Source organism: Carassius auratus, chromosome 22, assembly GCF_003368295.1.
Source record: "Carassius auratus strain Wakin chromosome 22, ASM336829v1, whole genome shotgun sequence".
NCBI lineage: Eukaryota > Metazoa > Chordata > Actinopteri > Cypriniformes > Cyprinidae > Carassius > Carassius auratus.
This window is the reverse complement of record NC_039264.1, coordinates 28,374,453-28,385,541: the sequence shown is the minus strand read 5'-3', so window position 1 is coordinate 28,385,541 and position 11,089 is coordinate 28,374,453. Positions and strand designations below refer to the sequence as shown.

General features: G+C 35.3%; 2 protein-coding genes across 2 annotated transcripts; both read left to right on the top strand.

Moving 5' to 3' along the window:
* Positions 1-697: 697 nt before the first annotated feature.
* LOC113040704 (SLAM family member 9-like) lies at positions 698-2,572 on the top strand. Its single transcript, XM_026198975.1, has 4 exons — positions 698-990; positions 1,394-1,723; positions 1,813-2,103; positions 2,211-2,572. The coding sequence occupies exons 1-4, from the start codon at positions 942-944 to the stop codon at positions 2,369-2,371; spliced, it is 831 nt and encodes a 276-aa protein (XP_026054760.1). The 5' UTR covers positions 698-941; the 3' UTR covers positions 2,372-2,572.
* A 2,781-nt stretch (positions 2,573-5,353) lies between these two features.
* LOC113040256 (uncharacterized) lies at positions 5,354-9,436 on the top strand. Its single transcript, XM_026198597.1, has 6 exons — positions 5,354-5,500; positions 6,148-6,471; positions 6,555-6,887; positions 8,253-8,567; positions 8,687-8,791; positions 9,254-9,436. Exons 1-6 carry the CDS (start codon positions 5,455-5,457, stop codon positions 9,271-9,273), a joined length of 1,143 nt encoding a protein of 380 aa, XP_026054382.1. The 5' UTR covers positions 5,354-5,454; the 3' UTR covers positions 9,274-9,436.
* Positions 9,437-11,089: the final 1,653 nt, after the last annotated feature.

Here is an 11,089-nt window from a genome sequence, read left to right as displayed (position 1 = left end):
TTTTATTCTAAAAAAATCTACTTTCTCAGAATAAATGATCTGAATGAATGCCTTTACCAAAAAGTAGTATACTTCAAGTTTATTTTATTAGGTATACGTAAGTAAAGTTATATATATGTAATTATTACATCTTCATCTGTCGACATTCTATTCCATAATGTTGCAGTTATGATGCTGTTTTATGTCAGATGACCGTGTTAGATTTACATGTGTTAGTATGCATTGTTTTTTCTTCTTCTTCACTTTTTAATTCTGTGCAGAAGATGTGTACTAGCACCCTCTACTGTATAATAATGAAAACACAGATTCTAGGAGCACAAGTATAGTTCAAATCTATTTTGACTTTTTCTAAGTATAAGTCAAGTACACTTAAATGAGTACATAAAACCCATTTCTGAGAAGTACATAACAATTAGACTACAATTATACTTTCCTATGTTTAAAAGAAGTACACTAATAGCACACTTAAATAAGCTTATTTTTCATAAGGGCGTGGATGAGTGTAAGAGAAATCTGATTGTTATCAAGGAAGTCAGCATTGTTTCTTTATAGGCTCATGAGCATCAATATTGTTTGAGCAGAAGGCGCATTGTTTAGCTGCACTGCGGTTTGTGTAAATGCACTCAAGCCACCTCTGAACCACATAAAACAGTCTGAAGAACCGTAAATGTAACCATCATTGGTGTTTGTGCTTTGACAAGTAAAAGCAGCTTCTCTGAATCCTCCATGACTTGTAAATGAAATCCTCCTCACTGAAATCTCAGATGAGTTATTTTGCGTGTTCGGGTTTAGCTGTCGTATCTGTGGAGGGAGGAGAGAGAGAGAGAGAAGATGCAGCGGAGGAGTACTTGTTCTCACTGTCTGCAAACCACAGACGTTCAGTGTTTTAATCTTGAGCACCTGGAGAGATTTTATTTCAGAGCGCTGAACTGTTGGGGAAAATGGTCGACAGATTCGTTTTGTCCTGTTTGTGCTGTTGCTGTCTGGTTGGTAAGTTAAACGTGTCATGCTTTATGGTAGCAGATGAATTATTTAGTACAAATGAATAACGCTCAACCAAAATCAGACAAATGTGCTCTGGTTTATATTCTTAGATGGAAAAGTGCTTTAAATCCAATCGAGGTATTACTATGAGATGTAGGATTTGTACGATTTTTGTCATTTGTTTTTTTTTTTTTGAAAACTGATACTATTTTCAGGATTGTTTGATGAATAGAAAGTGAAACATTGTAAATGAACTGAATGCATCCTTGTGATAGATTCAAGCCTGACGTCTAACGAGTAAGACCTTAGGGATTTCGCTTACATTTTAGATGTCATAAAGTGATATTAGTGTGGAACTCTTTTCGGCATAAATACATAAATAAATATTTAACCAAAACTCGCTCTCCAGGTGTGCTTGCTGATTCAAACGCGGTGAAGTCGGTGCCAGTGACGGAGGGAGATTCAGTCACTCTAAACCCTGATCTTAGCGTTAAACAATCTGACAATCTGATCATGTGGAACTTTAAAACTAATGGGTATCTTATTGCAAAAATCACCTCCAACCATACCTCGATAATAGATGATGTTCTTGACGGGATATTCAGAGACAGACTGAAGCTGGATCATCAAACTGGATCTCTGACCATCACAGACATCACAACTCAACACACTGGAGTTTATCAAGTAACCATCAGCAGCAAGACAAAGTCTGTTTATAGATTTAATGTTACTGTCTATGGTGAGTAGAGGTTTACAGTTTCTTTTGTTTATCTAATACCATATTTCATAAATAATTGACACTTGCTGTTTATTCTCTCCTGTTTTCAGCTCGTCTCCCCGTTCCTGTCATTATAAGTGACTCTCCACAAAATTCATCTTCTTCATCCTCATCACAGCAGAATTGTTCATTGTTGTGTTCAGTGGTGAATGTGGGTCATGTGACTCTCTCCTGGTACAAAGGAAACAGTTTATTGTCCAGCATCAGTGTGTCTGATCTCAACAACAGTCTGTCTTTACGTCTGCGGTGTCTGGATGATTCCTACAGCTGTATGGTGAGCAATCCCATCAACAACCGGACTAAATATGTCAACGTCACTGATCTCTGTCGGCCATGTTCAGGTATGTTAGCATCTTGTGGGAAAAGGCTATGCATGGCTACAGTTTAGGACTTGATTCGCTGTTCATCTTTTGCGAATGTAAAATGTCGTTTGCTTTTGTTTTCTCAGATTGTGCCTTCTGTTGTCATGCTTCTGAAGCTCTCGCCCGATTGGCTCTCTCCGTTGTGGTGGGCGTGGCTACTGTCGCTATTGTATTTTATGACATCATCACATCCAGGAAAGGTGTAAACGAGAGACATCATGACTTACAATATAAAACAGCTTCATGATAATTCAGTGTAAATCCATTATCATTATATTTTTTTTTTCTTGTTTTTATGCATTCCTTTGGCTTGGGTAGATTTTATATTCATTTTGTTTAGTGTGATATGGAATGTTCAAAATTTCAGTTAAACTGTGTTTTTTATTTGTTCATTGCAATTTGTGTCTATATGTGTGGCAATTAATAAAAACTTGGCATTTAAAAACAACAGTAGAAATTACTACTACAAAGAGGCTTACAATGTGCAACTACAATAACAATATTAACAGCTATCAGCTATCATATATATATATATATATATATATATATATATATATATATATATATATATATATATTATATTTATTTTATTTTATTTAATTTTTTTAATTCAAGTCAAGTGCAGAAGACTTTTTGTTTAGAGTAAGATCTAAAAGGAAATGGATGGAAGAAGGTGAAAGAAACTGCAAATATTTTTTTTAGTCTTGAGAAAAGGAGTGCAGAAATAAACTAACTTAGAAACTTATTGATTTCTGAATTTGTCTCTAAGTATAATGCAGATATGTATTCTTTAGGAAATCAAGAAAATGCAATTATTTTTTAAATCAATTAAAAGTCCAGAAAAATTGTCTCTAGAAAGTAAAACAGACTGTTCTCAAGACCTTTCTCTAAATGAAATTGAATTATGTATAAAAACGAATCCGCTGGAAATGATGGGCTTACACCAGAATTGTACTAATTATTGGTATGGTAATTTATTAAATTGAGACCCTTTAATACTTTTTTCTGGATTTTAGAAAAGCTTTTTATACAGTAAGCAATCATTTGATATTTGATTCATTTCAATTATTTTGTTTTCGGACAAAAATGCATAAAAAGTGAAAGAATTAAAAAAATTAATTGGTGTAAAACTGAGCATTTCAATATTGCCCCATATCATTTAATAAAAAAACTTGAGGGATTACATTTTTGTATATAACTGGCAGACTATCCCATTGCTTTTGGCCAATTATCACAAACAAGCATCATTTTACTGGTCAATTTTGTACAAACACGATTTTTCTCCTAGCAGGTGTTTTATATTGAACAACAGTGTTGGGTATAGTTACTTTGGAAAGTAGTTAGTTAGGTTACAACGTTACCATCAATTAAAAGTAATCAGTTATGATACAGCGTTACCTATTCATAAAAGTAACGCGTTAGAGTACTCATGCGTTACCAAAAATTAAAAGCCGTTTGCAGCGGCTCACACACGACAGACACAGCCCCCGGCCCCTTTAAATGCACCTAGAAGTCGTGACTCCCGACAATGAATAACGTCAGTCATCCGACTAAATTAACACTGCAGGATAACAATAACAGGAAAGACAGTCAGCAATAGGCTATTCCACATGGCGTTTTATTTATTTATTATCACAGAACATATTATTAATCAAAATTCGCACCTAACGTTACCCAGCCCGGGTAGCCTAGGCTACTGTATATTATGAGCACCACAAGATAACTCCTGATTTTTCTTTAACTTTAAATAATGCAGTTATCAAAGTACAAGTATGCTTACTTGTAAACACAACCTTAAACAGGCTTGCAGATTTAAATCCATTTAGAAATGATGAACAACCAGCCAGCCAACGATCTAACAGACATCTGCCTGTCAAACAAAAATGATAACAAACCGACCGAATTAAATCATTCACTGCTACACAGGCAAATGACAAATCGCTTAATAGCCGAACTAATTATTATTAAAGTGTCACTCACAGAGTGTGCATTTTACCGTTATGTTCTTTTCTTTTTTGTTGACAAATTGAAAATAATGTGCGTACTTCCATAAACCAAACGCTGTCCTCTCTGCCATCTAGACGGGAGTTCGAAAAAAACACACACACACAGGGTCAGGCGCAGGGCACAGACGTATCACAGCCATTGACTTTACGATCACAGAGCTTCGGCTCCGCTGATACATCCGCAGGTGGCACAGTAGACCTACGCCTACTGTCTGACAAAAAGCAGGCTGCAGTCCGGATTTTCCTTTCCTTAAAATAACAGATTACTTTTTTTAAAAAATAACGAAGTTACTGATTACTTCCGCACGAAACTAACGCGTTAAGTTACACATTTCAGGAAAAAAGTAATTAGAGTACTCTAACGCGTTACTTTGTAACGCGTTACCCACAACACTGTTGAACAATGGCAATATATATGGATGTTACCATATAAATAGGTAATTTCTAATAAAGTAAAATAAGTACTTTACAAAATGATTCACAAATGTTATCCTGTAAATGCAGTTGTTAGCAGATATATTCATAGTGTTTGTGATAAGTGTACCTTTTGTAATGTATCTGTTGAATTCATCATTCATATCATTTATATTATTAATCGGTTAATTAATAATTAACTTAGCAAACTTATATTCATAAGTTAAAAGTAATTCAAAAGAAACCGTCATCTATTACATTATGTAACACTGATCTTAAAATATGTTTTGAATCTCTTTCTAATATGAGATCAGAAAATAAGGAGCTTACAAAAACCATACATTTCTAAAGCTTTTCTAACTTTTTTATTTTATTTTTGGTTTTATTTAAATTAAGCCTATATGTTTGTATTCATTTTGCATTTTTGTTGTTGATGTTGTTCTGTTTTGCATGCTTTGAGATGTGCAACGTTTGCACTGTGCCTTGTGTGATGGAACTGAACATTAATAAAATTAATAAATATATATATATATATAATAAATAAATAAATGATTCAAAAAGAAAACCACTAGTTTAAGTCTATCCAAGTAGTTTATCCGACAACAGCGCCTCCTGCAGGTTGTTAAAATGTACAACAGACGTAAACTATGCATTGAGTATCAAAAGAAAACATTACCAAACGAAGGAAACTTTTCCACTCAGATGTCATCTACCGTATATAATTTTTTTTCTTTATCAACCCCATTAAACGTGTTCGTCCCTTCACTAATCACCAACACCAATCCATAATCAATCATATCAAACATCGCATCCATCACGTGGTTTGTGTCAACTCCAGCCTCACGCGTTCTTTGAAGGTGAACAGTCGCGTGATACACACTGGGGACTCGGTGTCAACACTAAACTCAATATGCAGAACCTCGGATTAATATTTGTGTTACTATTATTTGTAAACGGTAAGTTGTTATATTGATTTAATTAATTGTTCATATTGAAACGATACAGAGGTTTAGTTCTGTTCGATTTACGTGTTTTTAGGAAGTTTTGTGCCTTCCGGGTCTTAAGCCCCACATTTGAGCTTATTACTTATTCATATATATATATATATATATATATATATATATATATATATATATATATATATATATATTAATATGTGTGTGTATACCTTACAAAATCTTAAATGTTCCTACACCTATTATTTTATTGCTTTCTCCCACATTAATCTATATTCAATAAACCATGTGATAACTTGATAACCTGAAATATCAAAAGTATTCAGAACCCTATGTTATGAAACTTGAAATTGAGGCACACGCCATTTCCAACATCTTTGAGATTTATCTAAACTTTATTTGGAGTAAAAATGTGATCTGTATTGTTCAGGTCAGGGGTGCACGGTTTAGATTTCAAACTTATTAAACACATCTGATCCAGTTAATCAAGTGATTGAAGCTTATTTGAGATCTGCATGGTATGTGTGCTGGAACTAAAGTTAACTCCAAGAACTGAGGTTGACACCTGTGGTTTAAGTTATGGGAAGGCTTCTGTTTTCATATCACATGTGACTTTTATTGTAAACGACTGCTTCTTGGTTTTGTAGTGGTGTGTGGTGTTGAGACAGAAGTTGTGGAGGCGGTGTCTGTGATTTTGGGAGATTCTGTCACTCTACAGTCAGAAGTGACCCAAATACAGAGCAATGATGTGATTGAGTGGAGGTTTAGTGGACATCGCATTGCTATAATCAATAGTGACCGCAATAACAAAGTACAGGCTGAAGTTACTGAGAAAATCAGAGACAACCTGCAGCTGGACCATCAGACCGGAGATCTCAAGATCAGAAACATCAGAACCGCAGACTGTGGACTCTATGAACTTGATATCAACAGCGCCAGAGGGTCATCAAAAACATCCTTCAGTATCAGTGGTGAGTGTGTCAGATGTTCAGGTGCAGTTTCAGACTCGAGGTGAATGTGTTTGCTGACCCTCAGAAACATCTCTGTTTATTAGGTGTGGCGTCGGATGACATGAAGGTTGTGTTGGTGATGGAGAGAGACTCTGTCATTCTACCCTCGGGTCTATCTGAAATACAGAGAGAAGATCAGATTACCTGGAAGTTTAAAGACACACTCATAGCTAAAATAAATGAAACCGCTGGAATCTTCTCTACATATGATGATGTTCTTGATGGGAGATTCAGATACAGACTGCATCTGACCAATCAGACTGGATCGCTGATCGTCACTAACGTCAAACCCAACATCTCTGGACTTTATGAAATTAACATCAGCAAGAGCAGCAGCAGATACACCACGCACAAGACGTTCAATGTGACTTCCAAGGGTGAGTCGCTTCATAGTGAAATGCATTAACACTTGTTTATCTGAAAAACAACACTACATTCCGTTGTTCTCTTTTGAAAATTCCGGGCAGGAATGTCCGTCTCTGTTTTGGTCTCTGAAATCCGCTCTCTGCCAGTTTATCCAATTGTATTTTGGCACCTCTGGTTGCCAGTTTGTGGAAAACACAGCGTATTTCATTTAATTCATCGTCAAGTGCGCTCGTTCTTGTTAGTAAGGCCTGTCACGATAACAAATTTTGCTGGACGATAAATTGTCCAAGAAATTATCGCGATAAACGATAATGTTGTCGTTCTAAGACCAGTTTCAACTAATATAATGATAATGGCATAATAATGCAGGTACACCTTTTCAAAGATAAATAAACGTTTATTTTATTTTATGGCAGATTCAGAGCAAGAAATGCCAACATGTTGACTTTGTGTGGCTTAAAATTAATACACTTTGTATGTTATATTATGTTTATATGCCAGTTATGGATGCTCATATTGACCGTTTAACTGTTAACCGAAAGTAAACATTTTGACCGTGATGTTCACAGATCACGTCTTTTTTTGTGCTCGAGTTTGTTATTTCAAATGCGTTATGCACGCTCATAATGGTCAATGCGTAAGAGCTTCGTTCAACTTCAGAACACAAATTAAGATATTTTTGATGAAATCCGAAGCTTTCTGACCCTGGATAGACAGCAACGCAACTGAAACGTTGAAGACCCAGAAAGGTGGTAAGGACATGGTTAAAATAGTCCGTGTGACATCAGTGGTTCACTGTAATTTTATGAACCTACGACTCAATTCACGTTTATTTGTATAGCGCTTTTTGTGATACAAATCATTGCAAAGCAACTTTACAAAAAGTTATGTTTCTACAATATTTAGTAGTAGCTTATCAGAATATTTCTGTGTGCACAGAAAACAAAAATAACGACTTTATTCAACAATTTAATCTTTTCCGTGTCAGTCTTCGCTGCAGTATCACAACAACTTTTTTAATGATGTCCTTAACCAGCTTTCTGGGCCTTGAACGTGTCAGTAGTGTTGCTGTCTACGCAGGGTCAGAGAGCTCTCGGATTTCACTATATTTTCAATATATTTATCTGAAAATCCACTACTTGGATAGACTCAAACTTTATATAAATATAAAGACTAACAAAAAGGTCTTGCAGGTTTGGAATGACATGAAGGTGAGTAATTAGAATTTTCATTTTTAGGTGAACCATCCCTTTAAATGAAGAAGAGTGCATATCCTTCTTTACATGTGTCGCGGTGTTGAGTCGTGTCGGTTTAGGATTAGACTTGATTCCTGGTGAATGCATTAATTGCTCCTCTGTGTTTTAATGTTGAGACAGAAGGAGAAAGCAGGCAGTCTGCGACGGAGGGAAATTCTGTCACGCTACTATCTGGTGTTTCTGAAATACACAGCGATGACGTGATCGTATGGAGGTCTGAGCATGGAGACTCTATCATAGCGAAAATCGATAGAGGGAAGGTCTTCACTACGCTGGACGGAGCTGATGGGAGATACAGCGGCACACTGGAGCTGGACAGTAAGACCGGATCTCTGACCATCAGGCACATCAGAACTGAACACGCTGGACTTTATCACCTGGATATCACCGGCCAGCGGCGCACAATATTCAAGAGATTCTTTATTTCTGTCTGTTGTGAGTATCTGAAGCATTTTAATGTAAGCTAATAAATGCTGAGTGAACTTATAAAACTGACAAAACAAAATAGAAATGTGCAAATGTCACTGATGATTCATCTTTTTTTCTCTTTACAGCACAGAACTGGTTTCGATATGTTATGGTGGTAATTGTTGTTGCTGTTTTGCTGTTGGTCGTGATTGGAGCTATTGCTGTGATTCGTTGTCGTCAAACACAAAATGGCAAGTATTACAAAAAGCTGAGGTATTAAGCAGATAATTTGAGATTTACTGTGTAACAGAGACTTTGAAGAAGAAAAAATGTGATGTGAAAGCATTTTAAATGTGTTTTTTTGGGCTCAGTGCCATTAGGGGGAATCCAGTATCAGGTAAGATGCTGTTACACTGTTATGTGCAACATAATACAATTGTGTTTTTGAGGAATTTAACTTTCTTTTGGGGCTTTGTGACACTACTGTCCAAACTGGAGCTTGGATTATAAGTTTGGACATTTTAAAGAAACCCTTTAAAGAACTTCCTCAAATGCTGACTTTTTGGAGAAGTGATAGCAGTCTGGTCAACACCGTCTTATTTAATGTTAGTTTTAGACATTTTCAGACTGAGAATTTCAACATGTAAAGAAAACCTTTTACCTAATGTTCCTGATTAAATCTGAAAAGTTTTTATTGTTTTTTTGTGTTTCAGTTAACGGCTCTGTAATATGAGAGCATTGTTTTGATCGTGTTCAATCCCACTGGAGGAGGAAACGAAATCCAGCTAAAAATATGCACCAAGCTCAACCAGCTTTTGTACCATGACCTTTTCAAAAGGAATAATTTAATTAATTAAAATAATGTTGCTTTGATGTATGATCAATATTCAAGCCCTAATGCTTTGTGTTTTCATTAGTTTGTCTGACAAGAGAATATTACTGTACTGTACAGTTTCCTCACACATTTATATGTAGTATTGAATAGAAGAACATGGTGCTAGCACGACAACTGTTTTTAGCTTTAGCTTTTAGCTTTTCTTCACAGCCAAGTAAAAAAGTGCCTTAAAATCAAGCAGGTTTTTTTTAGGGAAATCTTTGTATGTTGTAAATTGGAATCTATGTTTTTACTCTTAACTGCTGTAAACTGTGAATTTGTTTGCCCTTACATGTTTTTTTTTTTTTTTTGAGTTCATTATCTGAAATGACGGAGTACTGAGCTTTTGCTGAATGATTAAAAAGTTTGACCTTTAACATTTTAGGCTTCTATGAAAATAAAGATCTGAAGATTGATAATAGAAAGCTGTCTAGGTGACTTATGTTTATTTTTTATAGTCTCTCAGTTCATTTGTTGCTCATTTCATCAGTCACTGTGAAATCTTTTTTTATTATGTGGTGTCTTGTCTTTACAAGTAAATTCTAAATAAGGGAAAGTCTCCATTTCTTTCAGTTCCTGGTTTGTATTCCTAGTAGTATAATATGCCTATTGCTTGTATGTATTGATCAGTCAGTCACATGGGCAGACGGTGTGTGATGTAATAAATACAGTAAATAAATATATACGCAGACATTATATGGATTGTTACTACTGTAAAACTGGTATAGACCACTGCTATAAATTTATAATGTACAACATTATTTTTTATGTTTTCATAGTGAGAATTAACTATTTAAAGTAACAAGGTGAACCTATTGGGTGAAACTATGGTAAAACGTGGTTTAACAATACATATTTTTGGTAATGTAAATATTTTTTAAAAATTTACTTTTTATTTAGCGTAGGCCTTTGTTTTGGCCCTCAGCAAATAAGTAGAAGCAGCAAATAACACATTACAGACATAATTTACGCGGAAATGTGACCGATCCGTCTAGTGGTCAAATGATAATAGTTCACATTTTGAGGTTTATACCTGTAGCTCTTGTAGGAAGACAGCAGCCTAGATAAAATAATAACACTTGAATGATGCAGTGTAAGTTATCTTGAACTAATAGAACATTTAGTGAAAACATTTATACCGGTATTTGTTGTATCGTGGAATGTTTGAACAAATTTCACTGGCAGTCTGTACGATTATCAACAGGACGCATCAGACGTTTATCAAAAGTTATTATTTTCATGAACTGTGATTCATTTGATCCACTAGTTTGTATAAAAAAAGAATGTTTTTATTGAACCACTCGCAGGGTGTCGCCTTGTTCGCGTGACGTCGTACGCACAACGTCGTCGTCATATGGACTTCCGCGTCAGTTTTAAATCTTGGACTTGAGCCACCACAATAATATTACACATTTGAGGGTGAGCTATTTTGACAAGTAAAAAAAAAAACGTTGGGACACAGACTCAATACGACATTCAGCTGTTTTGTTTCCTGAGAAATGGATCGTTTTCATCATTTTTCGCGATTCATGAAAACCAGGTGCAGACGATCATCATCATCATCATCGTTACAATTTTGTATCAAGTTTCCCTTAAGGTAAAAATTTTTGTCTAATTAACATGACTCATCTTCAACATTTTGTGCTTGGATTTTGAAATTGTCTTGCTAAAGTTG